General features: G+C 45.4%; 1 protein-coding gene and 3 non-coding genes across 4 annotated transcripts; all 4 read left to right on the forward strand.

The window, feature by feature from the left end:
- The first annotated feature begins 448 nt into the window (after positions 1-448).
- LOC137542121 (large ribosomal subunit protein uL15-like) lies at positions 449-17,787 on the forward strand. The gene is made up of 5 exons (XM_068263802.1): positions 449-472; positions 5,362-5,425; positions 10,149-10,224; positions 15,022-15,196; positions 17,625-17,787. The coding sequence occupies exons 1-5, from the start codon at positions 470-472 to the stop codon at positions 17,751-17,753; spliced, it is 447 nt and encodes a 148-aa protein (XP_068119903.1). The 5' UTR covers positions 449-469; the 3' UTR covers positions 17,754-17,787.
- Positions 5,157-5,286, forward strand: LOC137542615 (small nucleolar RNA SNORA3/SNORA45 family). Its single transcript, XR_011025494.1, has one exon. It is a non-coding gene; the product is annotated as a small nucleolar RNA SNORA3/SNORA45 family (small nucleolar RNA).
- Positions 8,581-8,709, forward strand: LOC137542613 (small nucleolar RNA SNORA3/SNORA45 family). Its single transcript, XR_011025492.1, has one exon. It is a non-coding gene; the product is annotated as a small nucleolar RNA SNORA3/SNORA45 family (small nucleolar RNA).
- On the forward strand, positions 13,809-13,937 carry LOC137542614 (small nucleolar RNA SNORA3/SNORA45 family). The gene has a single exon (XR_011025493.1). It is a non-coding gene; the product is annotated as a small nucleolar RNA SNORA3/SNORA45 family (small nucleolar RNA).
- Positions 17,788-18,827: the final 1,040 nt, after the last annotated feature.

Genomic DNA, 18,827 nt, shown 5'->3' on the forward strand with positions numbered 1-18,827 from the left:
AAACCCCTCAGTGGTGAAGTGGTTAAAATAATTTCCAGTAGAAAAATACATATATTTACACAGATATGTACATCAGTCCTGAAAGAGGGACACATGAGAAAGAACGAGGGACTGTTTCCAAAGAGGGACTGTCCCTCCCAAAAAAATCTGTATCGGAATCCCATATGTATTATCTACACTACGTATCTGGATGCAGGCAGGGAAGGGTCAGCACTAATCAGGCTGATATGCAGATAAAAACTGCAGTTTCAACAAGGCAGCGAGGCTGCATTCAGTTTACAGACCGCGAGTAAAGTATGAAAACATCAGATACTAATTCCTTCCCACAGTTCCTTGTACTTCCTACTAGTGGGTTTGGTTAAAGGACCCTAGTGACATCACTGGCCCATGTGACCGCCGCGACTGCAGGAAGGACGTAGGATCTCCTGAGTTCTCGCGAGATCTCTCTCTTTCCTTGCATGCCGCCGCCATGGTAGGTGTATGTGAATGTAGCTGCGGATGAGCAGTAGAGGGAGGGCATGTAGGGTACGCGTTGGATGGGCTGGAGATTATCGGAGGGTGCCAAAAAGAGAGCGGCGGGTGAAGGACGGGGGTTGAGTGGCTGGATGAGGTGAAAGCCATGTGCGTCCCCCATTACCTAGAAGATTCCCCGGGCCCACATGTATGGCGTGGTCGTGTGATCAGGCATCATGCTCTCTACCATTTGATACCTAGCAGTGTGAGGTTGTGATTTGGCCTATTTTGACAGATTGCATAAAATGCTACCTGTAGTGAAAATATATGCAACTTATCAGACTTTTCAAACGCTACAATTCCTCCACGTCACGTGAACTTTCTCTTTCTGCTTAATCCTTACCTACCCTATAATGTGCTTAAAACTACCCTCTACCCATCCCGTGCCTAACCTACCATATACTATGCCTAAAACTACACCTACCCATCCAATATAAACTACCCTGTGCTCTATTTAAATCTTCCCTCTACCCATCCCATGCCTAACCTACCCTGTGCTGTGTTTAAAACTTCCCTGTACCCATCCCATGACTAACCTACCCTGTGCTTTGTTTAAAACTTCCCTCTACCCATCCCATGCCTAACCTACCCTATACTGTGCCTAAAACTATCCTCCACCTATCCCATGCCTACCCTACCCTATACTGTGCCTAAAACTACCATCTAACCTTACCCTATACTGTGCCTAAAACTACCCTCTACCCATCCCATCTAACCTACCCTGTGCTGTTTAAATCTTCCCTCTACCCATCCCGACTAACCTACCCTATGCTGTTTAAAACTACCCTCCATCCATCCCATGCCTAATCTACCTTATACTGTGCCTAAAACTATCCTCCACCCATCCCATGCCTACCCTATACTGTGCCTAAAACTACCATCTAACCTCACCCTATACTGTTCCTAAAACTACCCTCCACCCATCCCATCTAACCTACCCAATGCTGTGTTTAAAACTACTTCCATCCCATGCCTAACCTGCCCTACACTGTGCCTAAAACTGCCCTCCACCCATCCCATGCCTAACCTACTCTATACTGTGCCTAATGCTGGGGAAACGGTACGTTTCTGTACCGTGTATCGACCAGCTGTTCCAGCCAGCTGATAATCTTCAGATGCCGGCGGACAATGGCAGGGAAACGAGCGGTGATAAAGAAGTGCCGGCGGGGACGAGCGGCAATTGATCCGCACGGGGATGCGCCGGCATCGAGCCACTGGCTCGAGCCGGCGCATAAAACGTGCCGTGTATGCCCGGCATTAAACTACCATCTAACCTTACCCTATACTGTACCTAAAACTACCGTCTACCCATCCCATCTAACCTACCCTCCACCCATCCCGTGCCTAACCTACCCTATACTGTGCCTAAAACTACCCTCCACCTATCCCATGCCTACCCTATACTTTGCTAAAACTACCCTCTACCCATCCCATGCATAATCTACCCTATACTGTGCCTAAAACTATCATCTACCCATCCCATCTAACCTACCCTATGCTGTGTTTAAAATTTCCCTCCACCTATCCCATGCCTAACCTACCCTATCATGTGCCTAAAACTGCCCTCCACCCATGCCTACCCTATCCTGTGTCTAAAACTATCCACCCATACCCCTAACCTACCCTATCCTGTGCCTATAACTACCCTACATCCATCCCATGCCTACCCTATCCTGTGCCTTAAACTACCCTCCACCCATTATTATTTTTTTATTTATATAGCGCCAACATATTCAGCAACGCTTTACAAAGCACAATAAGACGGCTATTTAGGGAAGCGTTTACACTCAGTCTCCGACCCCTCTGGTAATCCCATGGTGTCCTGGTATTCCTGCTCTCAATTGTATTGCAACGACGACTCTTACAGAAAGTCGCACTGTGACCCGGATAAGGAAGTCTGCGGGTTCTTACAGCGCATGTCCTTACAGCGTCAGTTCCGTGCACGGAAATATGACTTGTGGCAGATGGAAGGAAGAAATTAGTGGAGACAGAGCCTGCGCATGCGCTGTAAGGACCCGCAGACATCCTTATCCGGGTCACAGTGAGACTTTCTGTAGGAGTCGTCGTTTCATTACAATTGAGAGCAGGACGCCAAGGGATTGCCAGAGGGTCGGTGAGTGTATACTCTTCCCTAAATAGATGTGAGGATGCTTTACCTCCCTGGCGGTAAGCCCGAGCTATGCTCGGGCTAAGCCGCCGCGGAGGGTTTCTCAAGTAAAAAAATTGTTACACGCAGCTAGCACCTTGCTAGCTGCGTGTACTACACAATCTCCGCTACCCGCCGCGCCACCCCAGACCCCTTCCGCTGCCTGGCCAATCACCGCCAGTCAGCGCTAAGGGGTGGATCAGGACTCCCTCCGACGCCATGACGTGGATGACGTCATCCCGATCGTCGCCATGGCGATGGGGAAGCCAAACAGGAAATCTCGTCCTGAACGGGATTTCCTGTTTGCTCTGATTGCCAGAGGCTATCATGTAGCTAGGCTAGCTACAGTATTTAAAAAAAAATTAAAGTGCTGCGCTGCCCCCTGGCGGTTTTAATAAAAAGATAAAGATAAAGCTGCGCTCAAATGTCCAGGTACACAGTCCTTTCAAGTAAAAGGATGTTCAGCAGACCAAGCCGTGGAGATTCGTACAGAGTTTTAATGGGCTCCACTCTGTACGAATCTCCACGGCTTGGTTTGTAAGTGTACATCTTTTATATATTAAAATTGATTTTATGGTTTTACGCTATGGGAGCTTTGCCTTATTTTATCTGAGGTGATGTGGACTAGACACAGAGGAAGCAACAGATCTACTTGTCCGTATATGGCAGGGGGCGGCCAGATGACCCCATAGGCGCTAAAGACCCATCTGACAGAGGGTCATATCTTAACGGTGAGTGGCCACTGCTTGGGGTGTGGTGGTGGTTTTCTCACTGAATTGGAGCTTACTGCACCTGCGATAGAAGAGGACATAGACCTGTGTAGATTTGCACACTGCTGAACATCCTTTTACTTGAAAGGACTGTGTACTAGGACATTTGAGCGCAGCTTTATCTTTGTGTGTATTGTAGTAGTTTTTAAGCAGCGCACCACCATCATTAGCACACCTGAGTGTATCAGCGCAGTATTTTGGTGTTTTTTTAGAAATGGCGGTTTTAATAGACCGCCAGGGAGGTTAAAAGCGGCATAACCTGTGCCACTGCTCAGGGTCCCTTTAAATTAAACAAAGGCTTCCTCCAGCTCCCTGTAGTCCTTGACGTCCTCCCGTTCCCCCTACATTATGCCACTGTAAGGCCTGAGATCCAGCGGGGTGGTGGGGCCACATGCCTCCCTCATCGCACTTCCGTGGTCAGGGGCGTCCTACTCAAGTGCAATTGGTCTTAACCAGTTATAGGCAAACTTGGCTTTCCAGCTGTTAAGGAACTACAAGTCCCAATGCATTTGCCTTTATGAATCAAGACTGGCTGTTAGACTGATGCTGTGCATTGTGGGACTTAAAGTTCCTTAACAGCTGGAGAGCAAAGTTTGCCTATCACTGGTCTTAACAAACTGTGCTTGAGCATGTTCGCAACTTTACAGGCTGACAGTGGCGCAAATGAGGGGACTGGGAGGTAACAGACTACAGGGGTCTGGAGGAAGCCGCAGGTAAGTAAAAATGATTTCCTCCCATTTGTCTAAGGTACACTTTGAGGTGTATGCACAGTCAATGTTGCCTCTAAGGCAGAGATGGCTAACCTTGGCACTGCAGCTGTGGTGGAACTACAAGTCCCATGAGGCATTGCGATACTCTGATAGTTCTAAGCATAACTCAGGGAGGCAGAGGCATGATGGGATTTGTAGTTTTTTTTCACAGCTGGAGTGCCAAGGTTAGCCATCACTGCTCTAAGGTGTAGTCAATTTAAAATTGTAGCTTTAGATTGACAGAATACATTCACATGCTGGTCAGAACTCGGCCATGAGAGACTGTAAAAAGGATCAGGAGTCAGACCAGTATGTGTACAGCAGCGGTACGATATCTGAGAAAGACCCGGTATGCCGGATCTTTCGTTATCCCTCGACACCTGAGCACCGCTGATCGCATTATTCTCCAAACACACCCCACACACACCTGCATAATAATCATCCCAACATTTGTAGAGCGCTTTTCTCCTATCGGACTCAAAGCACTCAAGAGAGCACTTTGCAGTGTTAGGGAGTCAAGCCTTGAATCCTTACTGAATAGGTACTGACCCTAGCCAGGATTCGAACCCTGGTCTCCCATGTCAAAAGCGGTGCCCTTAACCAGTACATGATCCAGCATAGTAACAGATGTCTGTGTTGCTATCCAGGGGGTTGATACCACCTCTGTACAGCATCAGCTCCATTCTGTTGCCCAAGTGATTGTGTACCGATCACTGCCAGGTGACCGAGATCCCTGAAGACCCCACTAAATGTGTGCAGGGGTTTAAGTGAAGGTGAAGAATGTGGTGTTGGAGATTTTGCTGTTGGTGATTAATAGTTGAAATATAAATTATAGCTAATGTAATCCACATAGGGTCAAACTGTGTAGTGTAATATAGTGTGGTCTTCTACATTGAAAGCCCAGATATTTTGCTGTTAGGTCTGTGCTGGGTTGGATTTGTTTTTATTCATGGATAAACCAGCATACAATTAGAATTTTTCGAGACTAGAGTCACATGTTGGTTTTTGGTGGCCTATGTGTGCTAGAGTTCTCGTAGAATAATTGCTCATCTTTATTCACTGGTTGGATCTCTATATAGAGCAACCAGTCACCAGTACAGCAACATATGATACTGCACAGTGGTGATCTTGTGCCAGATGTGGCATGCTGTGGTGATTAATCTGATGCCTTATTTGTCAACAGCCTTCCAAGCTAAGAAAGACAAGGAAGCTCCGTGGCCACGTCAGTCACGGCCATGGCCGTATTGGTGAGTTATCTTCAACCACAAATGAAATTTCAGTTTTGATCTCTCCTTTCTCATCTGACTGCCACGGCAGATATGGCATATAATACGTTTATTTGGAAACACAGTATGTTAACAATATGTCTGTTTCCACGAAGGCGTGTAAAAAATCCAGACATCTGCACTTTTTCTATCAGCTGAATCAAAGAATTGTTTTTCTTTAAAGGTTATAATGCTGTTGTGTTAGAGCAGAGAGGAAGTTCTGAGTGCAGGTCCACTTTTTTTTTTTTTTCATCAATCAAAAGTTTTATTTCATATAAACGACATTACAAAGCAAGTACATTTGACAGTATGTACAGGGAAACAAGCATGTATATTTAAATTGTGGAGATTAGATAGGTTAGTAATATACTTATGTAAGGTAGTAGTGGATAACAGAGTTCTAATTTAGAAAGGAGTCATCATAGTCCAGTAGCATTAAATATTGTTAAACCATCTGTCCCATACTTTATTAAACTTGGATGGACAATTTCTATGTGCATATATGAGTTTTTTGTATGGTAGGCTGTTTCTGACTTTGGTTTTCCAAATGGCTAGAGTTGGAAGCGTAGGGGATAGCCATCTGTAGGTGATGCATTGCTTTGCTATAAAGAGTGTTTTGATTAAGAAGACTTTGTCAAATTTAGAGACATCTTCATCTACTAAGTTAAGGAGACATAATTTAATGTCCAGAGCGGCTGGTGAGCCCATGACGTCATGTAAAAAGTTTACCGTTTGTTTCCAAAAATCCAATATTGGGGGGCAGGACCAGATAAGGTGGAGAAATGAGGGGTTAGGGCTTGAACATTTGGGGCAAGTAGAGGGGTTGGAGGTGGAAATTTTGGCGATTCGGGCAGGGGTGAGATAACTTTGGTGCAGTGTATATAGTTGAGTTAATCTTTCTTTTATACAGGGGGATACTAATCGTGGGGTTAGCAGGCAGTCTTCCCATTCCTCCTCATCTAGTTAGACTCCAATCTGTGTCCATTTTTTGAGGGAGCGAGTCAATACAGGAGCAGACTGGTGTTCAAGTAAAAGGGAGTATAGTGATCCAATATGGTGTTGCATAGGACCATCTTTAATGAATTCCATTATAAATGATACTCCAGTAGTAGGTAGGCCAGAGGGGAATTGTGCTTTTAATGCATGTTTGAGCTGTAGGTATAAAAATTGAAAAATAGGGGGAAGAAGAAATCGGTTTTGTAGAGTTGAGAAGGGGAGCATTGCGGTGTTGTGGATTACTTGCCCCAGGTATAGAATGCCTTTGTCTGCCCATATTGAGGAGTTGGGAAGAGAGTAGAGTTCTGGAAGCAGAGGGTTTTGCCAGAGAGGAGTATGGTATTCCAGCATTTTGGAGGGAATTATTTTATTGGCGTTTTCCCAGATTTTAATTGCTTGCGACAGAATTGTATTCTTTACACCAGGTGCGATTAAGGTGCCCTTTAACAGGGCAAAAGGTAGGTTTTTGGCTCGATCTTTGGCTGGGTATCCCAAAAGTTCTGGGATTTGTAGGGAGTCGGTGATAAACCAGTGTGACAGTTGTTCCAGTTGTGCTGCAAGGTAATATAGGTGTATATCAGGAAGGGCCAAGCCTCCTGAAGTCGTGGGGCATTGTAATATGTCAAATTTGAGTTTAGCTCTGGATTTGCCCCATGTAATAGAAAGTAGCAGCGACCGCAGTTTTTTGAAGAAGGATTTAGGGATATAGGAAGGAGAGTTATGGATTATGTATAGGATTTTAGGGAACAGTACCATTTTGATGAGGTTTACTCTGCCTGCTACAGAAAGTGGGAGTTTGGTCCATGAGGAAAGTTTAGATTGTGTGTGTGCTATTAGTGGGATTACGTTGTTTTCAAGGTAGTCCTTAGGGGCGGCAGTTACGTGGACTCCGAGGTATTTGAATTTGGAGGTTATTTGCAGAGGGCATGGAAGGGGAAGGGGGGATACCTGCGGGTTATCTAGGCCAAGTATGGCAGACTTGCTCCAGTTCACCGATATGCCCGAGTATTCGCCCATTTCACAAATGAGTCGTGGAGTGCAGATCCACTTTAAATAAACAGGAGAGATAGACAAATGTGTGTTTCATGTACAATAGAACTGTTTACATTAATGCTATAATGTATGAAAGTAGTTTATTTTTCACCTTATTTTCCTTTTAAAAATGCATAGAAAGTAAGGTAATAACTAAAAACAAATAGCCACCAGCAGCCTAATTTGTCCTTGTAAAAAAAAATACACGCTTTTCTTGACTTGCATTAAAATTGCAGTGATTTATTTATTTTTTTTTAAATTAGAAAAATCGCGATTGCAGCAATTTTAATGCAGTTAAAGGGACCCTGAGCTCAGCTAGAACCGCAACTTGGACTTGCCTGGGCCTTCCTCCAGTCCCCCAGCGTCATCCTGGCTCCTCTCCCGGTCCTGCTGGCGGTTCTGTTAATGGGAGACTTTTTCCTGAAGTCGCCTGTGCGCGCCCCTGCTGTGCATGCTGTCATCATGCTGGCCGACGTGAGTGTCCTGCGTATGCGTGGTTCTCTAAGACTGAACCACGCATGTGCAGGACACTCACGCCGGCCAGTATGATGATGCATAGTGTGCACAGGTGACTTCAGGCCAAGGTCGCCGATTTTAACGAAGCCGCCGACGGGACCGGGAGAGAGGAGCCAGAAGGATGCCGGGGGACCTCGCGGGCTACAGAAAGCTAAAGGAAGCCCAAGTCCAAATTGCGTTTTTAGCCTGAGCTCAGGGTCCCTTTTAACCTCCTGGGCTTTACGGACGAGCTCAGCTCGTCCAGTAATGCCGCAGGGAACTGCTCAGGCCCTGGTGGGCCGTTTTGAATTTTTTTTTTTTCTGAAACGCAGCTAGCACGCCGCTACCCGGCGCTTAACAGGATCCCACTAGGCTAGCTACATGATGATAAAAAAGAAAAAAATTAGGTTAAAAGAAACGGCTGCGGGGGTTCAGAACGCCAGGCAGATTAATGGGAGCATATTTTTAAAACAAAAACTAATTGAAAAGTGCTGTGTAGTGTCTCTACCTTGAGATATGATAGTTTGTTATAAGCATGCTTGTGTGTGCAATGCTGATGTATTAGATTTGACTCCTCTCCACTATCCTCTACTCTCCCATCACCCCTTCCCACACCCGAGGCTAGAGTCACATGTTGGCTGTTTGTAGCCTTGGTGTGCTAGAGCTCTCGGAGAGTAACTGCTGTACTTATTCACTGGTTGTCCCTTGGTGTAGCTCAACCGGTCACCCGTGCAGCAACACTAGCTTCTCTTCAGGAAATGATTGGAGCAAGAATTATTTTGACAATGCCATCTTCTTAATTGTGCTCTGACTTTTGCTTGGCTTGTCCACCTGCGCTGTGTTCAAACATCACTAAAGCCCCATCTACACGATACGATTCTTTATACGATTCAATTACGATTCTATTTACGATCCGATTAAATCCGACATGTCCGATCGGGATTCAATTCGATTTGCTATTGTTTGCAATGGCAAATCAAACTGAATTGAATCGAATTCTGATCGGACATGTCAGATTTAATCGGATCGTAAATAGAATCGTAATTGAATCGTATAAAGAATCGTATCGTGTAGATGGGGCTTTAGAGTCAGACTATTAGGCGAAAGATATGGAACGACACAAACAAGACTGTTGACACCAATTTTTTTTGTTTGTTTCAGCTGAGGCTCCAATGCAACACTGCACGTCTGCAATATCCAGTGTTATTGCGGGGAGTACTTACTACCCACTAGGGGTGGTCAAGGAGATAGAAATAATTCAGTTTATGCACATTTGTATGCAGTGGGATTGATTTTGTACTGATCTGAAAATTGATCTTGATCAGGAGCTGATCCAACATGCTGGAAATTGATTTGACCCATCGATCTGATGGGAAATTGTATTGATTGTACAAGACTCCCTCTATCTTCAAAGATGATTTTTCCATCAAGGCTGTGGAGTTGGTACATAAATCCTCGGACTTGTTAGTTTATGGCTTGGCTGTAGAGTTGGAAGAAATTATTGGGTATCCGGCTTTGACAAAAATGTTCTTCAAATTTTAATGTGTAGTGAAAAATACAGTATGTGAAGATATCCTATTTCAGGGAAAATTACATTAAAGCAATTCTCTGCCTAAAATCTCTCACTTATTTAAACACAAAAAATGGATACTTACTTGGGGAGGGGGAAGCCTCTGGATCCTCCGCAGCTTCGTTGCAACGCCGTGGCCTCCCTGCACATGTGCATTAGTACCATCCCACTCGGGCTCCGGTGAAAATAGCCGAGCCCAATCAGCTTGCGCCTGTGCAATAGCGCAGTCCCAATCCTGCCCGACTCTACAGAAAGCTGAGCGGGATAGTGCTAGTGTGCTTGCACAAGCTGCTTTTTTTCGGGGTCCCAGCGCTAGAACAGGGCTATGGGAAGGATGAGGTTGAAACCTCTTTAGGATCCAGGGGCTTCCCCTCCCCAGGTAAGTTCCCCCTACAGCTTCATACTAATGGAGCAACTGTATTCTTACAGCAGAGAAGTACTTTGGCCAACATCGACTCCAGCTTCACAATAATTGCTTTAAACTCTGGTTTCCTTAGGGTAGTAGCGAGTGCGCTAAATTTTGCTAGGTTGGCGTGTGAATGGCCAAATGTATGTGTAGAAAGCTTAAATGTTACTGTTGGTGTGACCTTTTTTCATTTTTCATTTCTCTAGGCAAACACAGAAAGCATCCTGGTGGTCGCGGTAATGCTGGTGGTATGCATCACCATAGAATCAACTTTGATAAATAGTGAGTACAACTAATGTTTTGTAAATGTAGAAATTCTGATAGTCTTCTATTGTCTTGAAGGTCCTCAAAAAGAGTTTATCTTTTTTGGCCATGTGCTTATCAGTTACAGGCCTTTGGATGCTGAAAGCCAAACTTGCTCTGGTCAGTAAAGGGGCCCATACACAACGATTTTCCCGCCGATATACAGCAGATTCGATCACTGTGAATCTGCTGTGACATCGTTGCGCAAACGCTGACCGACCGATTTCCATCTGAAATTGATCGTTCCCGTCGATCCGTCCGTGCGGAAGATTTCCCTCGATTGCCGACAGGTTAGGAGTGCGTCGATAGCGGCTCGCTACATGATAGCAGTTCAAAGAACGGGATTTCCTGTAGGGCTTCCCCCCCCCGCAAAGTGCTAGTTGCGTGTTGCAAAAAAAAAGTGTTCAAACGGCCCAGCAGGGAGGTTAAGAGGGCAAGTAGCAGCAAGGTTCTTGTAATCAAATGCACTTGATTGATCATCAGCAGATGTATAAAAGCAGAAGTTTTGGCATTTTACTGGCCTGGAGAACTCGGCTGTGTAATAACACAATGCTAAGAAGGAAGAGACAGAATAAATCATATTAGAGAGCTTCCCCCTGCCTGGCATCTTCCTCATTAATTGTTTGGGTAGATTAAATTGACCAAGATAAGTGGACTTAAAGGAATCGTCAGGCAAAAAAAGTCAATTACCTGGGGCTTCTTCCAACCGCATGCAGCCATGCTGTGCCCTCGTAGTCACTCACTGCTGCTCCGGTCCCCCGCCACAGCTAGTTTCGTTTTTGCCAACCTCGGGGTCGGCGGGCCGCCACGCGTACATTTGCATGCATTCCCGTTGGTGCATGAAGCTATAGTGGACATTAATGCATACATTTTACGCGTTGGTGGTGCACGTTAAGGTGTTTAGGTGCCTAGGAATTACAGAAGAAGATTTAGTTACAAAAACAGGCCAGGTGGAAGCATAGTGGTACTGAGGTGGTTTTTAAAACGCTACATCATCAAATTTGAACAAGTGCTTTGTTAAAACAATGGTTTTGAATTTATGTATACCGTATATACTCGCAAGCAAGCCGAATTTTTGACCCCCCAAAAGTGGGCCAAAAGTTGGGGGGTCGGCTTGCCTGCGAGTCATGGGTGGGTGGGTGCTGTCCCTCCCCGCTCCCCCCGCGGCCGCTACTATGGGAACCGCTCTCTATGGTTTCCTGCGTCATCACAGCAGCGAGGGGCGCGCTGCTGTGAATTAGTTACCGGAGGAGGACGGGGATAGAGGAAGCGGCGCCGCCTAAGTTAATAACAGCGGCGGCCGCGGGGGGAGCGGGGAGGGACAGCACCTACCCACCCACCTACCCATACTGGGGCACTATGCTAGCTATACTGGTGCACTATACTGACTATACTGGGGCACTGTACTGACTATACTGGGGCACTATACAAGCTATACTGGGGCACTATACAAGCTATACTGGGGCACTATACAAGCTATACTGGGGCACTATACAAGCTATACTGGGGCACTATACAAGCTATACTGGGGCACTATACAAGCTATACTGGGGCACTATACAAGCTATACTGGGGCACTATACAAGCTATACTGGGGCACTATACAAGCTATACTGGGGCACTATACAAGCTATACTGGGGCACTATACAAGCTATACTGGGGCACTATACAAGCTATACTGGGGCACTATACAAGCTATACTGGGGCACTATACAAGCTATACTGGGGCACTATACAAGCTATACTGGGGCACTATACAAGCTATACTGGGGCACTATACAAGCTATACTGGGGCACTATACAAGCTATACTGGGGCACTATACAAGCTATACTGGGGCACTATACAAGCTATACTGGGGCACTATACAAGCTATACTGGGGCACTATACAAGCTATACTGGGGCACTATACAAGCTATACTGGGGCACTATACAAGCTATACTGGGGCACTATACAAGCTATACTGGGGCACTATACAAGCTATACTGGGGCACTATACAAGCTATACTGGGGCACTATACAAGCTATACTGGGGCACTATACAAGCTATACTGGGGCACTATACAAGCTATACTGGGGCACTATACAAGCTATACTGGGGCACTATACAAGCTATACTGGGGCACTATACTAGCTATACTGGGGCACTATACTAGCTATACTGGGGCACTATACTAGCTATACTGGGGCACTATACTAGCTATACTGGGGCACTATACTAGCTATACTGGGGCACTATACTAGCTATACTGGGGCACTATACAAGCTATACTGGGGCACTATACAAGCTATACTGGGGCACTATACAAGCTATACTGGGGCACTATACTGACTATACTGGGGCACTATACTAGCTATAATGGGGCACTATACTAGCTATAATGGGCACTATACTGGCTATAATGGGGCACTATACTAGCTATACTGAGCACTATACTAGCTAAACTGGGGCACTTCACTAGCTATACTGAGCACTATACTGGCTATACTGAGCACTATACTGGCTATACTGAGCACTATACTGGCTATACTGAGCACTATACTGGCTATACTGAGCACTATACTGGCTATACTGAGCACTATACTGGCTATACTGAGCACTATACTGGCTATACTGAGCACTATACTGGCTATACTGAGCACTATACTGGCTCTACCGAGCACTATACTGGCTATACCGAGCACTATACTAGCTAAACTGGGGCACTATACTAGCTAAACTGGGGCACTATACTAGCTAAACTGGGGCACTATACTAGCTAAACTGGGGCACTATACTAGCTAAACTGGAGCACTATACTAGCTATACTGGGGCATTTTACTAGCTATACTGGGCACTATACTAGCTATACTGAGGCACTACCTACCCATACTGGGCACTATACTAGCTATACTGGGACATACTGGGGGGATCACGCGGCCAGTGTTTCCTACCCCCGGCTTATGAGGGTCAATCATTTTTTCCTGTTTTTTGGGGTAAGAGTGGGGGGGTCGGCTTACATGCGGGTCGGCTTGCTTGCAAGTATATACGGTAATTGAGTACTGGGTACTCATAACAAATGTCGGGGTACTCTATGTAATCCACAACAGTGGGTACCTAGCAAACACTCATTTATAAAGGGGTTCATGGTGCAATAAATAAGTGTTTTACATAATATAGAGAATCATGAGACCAGAATTATGCAGATTTTACGTCTTAAATGTTAGTTGACAAACTCTGTAAAATGTTTTCCAGCCACACTTTTTACTTTGGCAAGATTGGCATGAGACATTACCACTTGAAGAACCAGCATTTTTGTCCCACAATTAACCTAGACAAACTGTGCCTGGGCATTATATGCAGTCCCAGCCTCTGTATGCAGTTAGGATTTGTAAAATCCACCCCGGGTTTACTTTAATGGGAGCATGTTTTTAAAAACAAAAACTGATTGAAAAGTGCTTTGTAGTGTCTGTGCCTTGAGATATGATAGTTTGTTATAAGCATGCTTGTGTGTGCAATGTTGATGTATTTCATTTGACTCCTCTCCACTATCCTCTACTCTCCCATCACCCCTTCCCACACCCGAGGCTAGAGTCACATGTTGGCTGTTTGTAGCCTTGGTGTGCTAGAGCTCTCGGAGAGTAACTGCTGTACTTATTCACTGGTTGTCCCTTGGTATAGCTCAACCGGTCACCCGTGCAGCAACACTAGCTTCTCTTCAGGAAATGATTGGAGCAAGAATTATATTGACTATGCCATCTTAACTGTGCTTTCTGCTTGGCTTGTCCACATGTGCTGTGTTCAAACATTACTTTAGTCAGACTATTAGGCGAAAGATATGGAACGATACAGAAACAAGACTGTTGACACCAATTTTTGTTTGTTTCAGCTGAGGCTCCAATGCAATTCTAGACTCTGCAAGTCTGCAATATCCAGTGTTATTGCAGGGAGCACTTACTAGCACTTACTACCCACTAGGGGTGGTCAAGGAGATAGAAATAATTCAATTTATGCACATTTGTATGCAGCGGGATTGATTTTGTGCTGTACTGATCTGAAAATTGATCTTTATCAGGAGCTGATCCAACATGCTGGAAATTGATTTGACCCATCGATCTGATGGGAAATAGTATAGATTGTACCAGGTATAAGACTCCCTCTATCTTCAAAGATGATTTTTCCATCAGGGCTGTGGAGTTGGTACATAAATCCTCGGACTTGTTAGTTTATGGCTTGGCTGTAGAGTTGGAAGAAATTATTGGGTATCCGGCTAAATGGGGCTTCTACCAACCCCATGCAGCCATCCTGTGCCCTCATAGTCACTCACTGCTGCTCCAGTTCCCCGCCACCAGCTAGTTTTCTTTTTGCTGACCTCGGGGCCATGAAGCTATCGCGGACATTAACACATACATTTTACGCGTTGGTGCACGTTAAGGTATTTAGGTGCCTAGGCATTACAGAAGAAGATTTGGTTACAAAAACAGGCCAGGGGGAAGCATAGTGGTACTGAGGTGGTTTTTAAAACGCTACATCATCAAATTTGTTGAAACAATGGTTTTGAATTAATTTATGTATAATTGAGTACTCCGTACTCATAACAAACGTGTCGGGGTGCTCGATGTGATCCACAACAATGGGTACCTAGCACCCACTCATTTATAAATGGGTTCATGGTGTAATAAGCCCAAGTGTTTTACATATTATGGAGAATCATGAGACCAGAGTTATGCAGATTTTGCAACTGCTGAAGTCTAAAATGTTAGTTGACAAACTCTGTAAACTGTGTTTTTCCAGCCACCCTGGTTACTTTGGCAAGATTGGCATGAGACATTACCACTTGAAGAAGAACCAGCATTTTTGTCCCACAATTAACTTAGACAAGCTGTGGACCCTGGTCACCGAACAGACTAGATTGAACCACGCCAAGAACCCTGAGGGACCGGCACCAGTCATAGACGCCGTGCATGCTGTAAGTGCTTTCATTATTGGTTAATATGAGAATTGCTGATGCTTGTTTCACGCTTTTACGGCTGTCTGAATCACTGTTGGGGAAAATGTTTTCTTGCTTGGGGAGTCTTGCCTGTGGACGGAGGGATTGACACTGTAACATTTTAGATGCAGGTTTTTTTCTTAACTGAATCTTGAATTGAAGGACTGCCATGATACCCTTATGGGAAATGTTTTTATATAGGTTTAAATTTCAATAACAGTGAGGTTAATTGGACTGTAAGCGAACTGAACAAAAAATATTGTTAAATTGATCTATGATGATTAAGCAATAGGCGAGAAAATGGGTCAGAAACAGGCGATGCTTCTAAGTTAGGTGTCAAGCTATGTTTCCATTTGTGCGGCTGCATGCGCCTTGCGAGATGCGATGCCTGCACAGTTGCTGCCTCTTCCAGCCGAATCCCTCTAGCCGTGCTATGCGTGGCTATGGGATTCGGACAGCTACGCACGAAATTATGCTGCAGGGCCTCAGATTTTTCCTCGGCCACGAATTCGGATGGCTCTCAGACTTCTATAGGCTGCTGAAATCCATCCGAATTCGTGGGCGGGAAATCGGCCCGGATTCGGAGCAGTGGAAACCTGGCCTTAATCGCAGAAAACTGGTCATCATGTCCTGATGGTGGGCAATACGTTGGTAGCAAAAGAACTAAATCCTATATAACCTGTCCTGCAATAAATTATACAGTAATGTGCACGAGGAGTCCAACCAGCTGAGCACAGTGGATGATGGGGAAAAAAAAAAAGCGGTGGGGAGAACATTACCCTTATTGTATTTATAGGGCAGAGGGGTAAAGCTGATGCAACCTATCCCTCCATCATAAATGGATAGCTTTTTAAGGATGGTGTAAATCATGCCCAGCCTTAGTCTCATCTTTATATATGCAAGTATAAAGTATTTTTTTCTTTTTACAGTATAATTTTGTTCAAATGCTACTCACAGCTTGTTCAGCAGATGTGAGTGTTCCCTGAACCCCGATACTCCTTATTTCGCCAACCCACTCATTTGGAGAAGCTCTGAACAAGAGGCAGAGCTGTTCTTAGCCTCTTAGACGTCAATTGCGGCCATTTTCCCCTTTCTTCCGCCCCCTCTGGCTCCAATTCCTTATGCTGTCCACCTTGTGCTTGCTCCCGAGGCTGTGAGATCACAGCACTACGGGATCAGCATCACAGGACTCTGCTGCATGTGTGACCAGCCAACCCTGCTCCATGGTCTGTTTTATGTTTGGAGCAGGGTGGTGCGTTGGAGCGTGAGGCATGCGCACACTCGTCCCTCCGACTGGAGCCGCGACCCAGAAGCTCTGAGGTCACAGCTATTTTAACAAGGAAGTCTCAGATTTTTTTCTAATAAAGTAGCGGAGGAGAGGTGGCCGACATGCTATACTTTCTGCTAGCACTAAATTGTTTCAGTCCAATTTCAAAGGTCATCTTGCACATCTGATCTCCCACCACCTAAACTACTTTTTTTTTTGTGCAAGTCCAATACTTTGTGGGATGCCTTTTTCATGCTAAGGGTGGACTGTAATGTTTAGAAGTGGTCATTTTGTGTCACATTAGGCGAGCTGTAGTTAATTTTTGCAGCGCACAGCTGTCTTTCCAGACAAAACTTAAAGGACACAAGTAAAACCATTACATGTGGTTATGGGCTTCACGTTAATGTTTTACACATGTGGATTCTGGCATCACTACTTTGTGACATAGACTTAAAGGAGTGGTCCAAGCAAAATAAAAAATCTACTTACCCGGGGCTTCTTCCAGCCCATGGCATCCATCCTGTACCCTCGCCGCAGCTCCCGTGGCTCCCGGTCCCCTCCGATGGCGAAGCCGACCTCGCCAGGTTGGCTTCCCGCGTCGCCTCTCTGCAATCCAGCGTGCGTTTCACTGGCGCGCTGATGTCATCTGAACTGTACAGCGCAGGCGCAGTAGTTCTGCGCCTGCGCTGTCCAGTCCAAATGACGTCATTGCGACTCTGAGAGACACTCGTGCAGGCACAGTAGGAATCCTGTGCCAAGGGGACCCAGGACCACCACCGTGGAGCGAAGCTGCGGTGTGGGCACCGATCGGCAGGCAAGGGCTGTATGAAGCCCCAGGTAAGTGGATTTTTGTTATTAAGCTTGGATGTGTCCTTTAAGGTGGCCACTAACGATCCAATCTTTCCATTCAATTTTACCAAATCTATGTAGAATAAGGGTAAATCGAGTGAGTATATTGAATTGATAATTTAGGCAGTTCCCTTTTATATTACATAGAAAAATGGTAAGGGTGCATGAAAAAGATTGGATCATTAGTTGCCACCTTTAGAACACACATATCTAGTAAAGTCAACTCTCATCCTGAATCTTGTTCTTTCATTTTTTTCTGGAGGTGATGCTGATGTCTTTCTCTGTCTACAGGGCTATTACAAGGTGCTCGGCAAAGGAAAGCTCCCCAAACAGCCAGTCATTGTAAAGGCAAAATTCTTCAGCCGACGTGCCGAAGAGAAGATTAAAGGAGTCGGTGGTGCTTGTGTGCTGGTAGCATAAACTGTTTATACAAACATTAAACATCTGTTCTGTATATTGTCGTGGTGTTCTGTTCCTTTTTGCTGCAATGCAACAGTCTGTGCTGTACAAAACAATAGCCTAGGTGTAAGAAAATGACCTGCAGACGATTTATCTGCTTCATTTAGAGCTGACTTATTCAGCACTTTGGAAAGTACATGGAATAATCTATATGCTTCAGTGGACAATAGTCAGTCTGATATGCCTACTCCAGCCTGGCACCAGTGTGGAAGAAACCAGTTTGTGGACAAGGAAGGTATCCCTTGGTAATAAAGTGAGAAGATACAAATTCTATGTATACTGTATATACTTGCGTATAAGCGGAAGTACCCACGTTTTCATTAGAAACCAGGAAAAAGTGATTAGTGTATAAGCCCACTCCCCAGTAAAAGTAGGCTGGAGCAGCTATGTCGGACGCTAAAGTGTGAGAAAAAAGAGGACAAAAGAAAGCACTTACAGTATGAAGTGTTAGATGGGCCTATGACCGCGTGAACAGGGCTCACCTGATGTTGATTGCAATAACTCCCAGATGCACGTTTTTCCCACTTAAGTGTAGAATTGGTGGCCGCTTGACCAGTTCTCGGGGTAATGAAATGGTGCCAAAGGAGTGTCAGGCCAAGATTCATGTGTCAAGAGCAAGTACAGTGGCCTCTACTAGGGACATGGTTGGTAATGCAGCTGTCCAGCTGCTATGTGGTGACAATCAGTTGTTTGTACCGTATGCTACTGTTATTCCTACACTATAGACGATTGTATCGGCAGTCTGCTAATGTGACCACTAATCCACTGCAGCGGGGATCAGTGTTCGGGTCTGGCACTGTGTGACAGACCCAGCATATGCAGCAGCTGAGTGGTGCTTGGGGAGGCTGGTGAAAATAATGCTGGAACAGCTGTTCCCACAACAAGGGTCAGTGACCTGCGTGTGATGCAGGCACTCGTAGCGGCTGGATGTTGCCGCCGGAATGACAAATACATGGGGAGTGGCCTGGTGAGTATGGCCATAGAGCGGGCTAGACAAGATTACTATAATTACGGAGGTCGGTGGAGAGTACAGGT

This window comes from Hyperolius riggenbachi, chromosome 12 (genome assembly GCF_040937935.1).
Source record: "Hyperolius riggenbachi isolate aHypRig1 chromosome 12, aHypRig1.pri, whole genome shotgun sequence".
In the NCBI taxonomy this organism is placed as follows: domain Eukaryota; kingdom Metazoa; phylum Chordata; class Amphibia; order Anura; family Hyperoliidae; genus Hyperolius; species Hyperolius riggenbachi.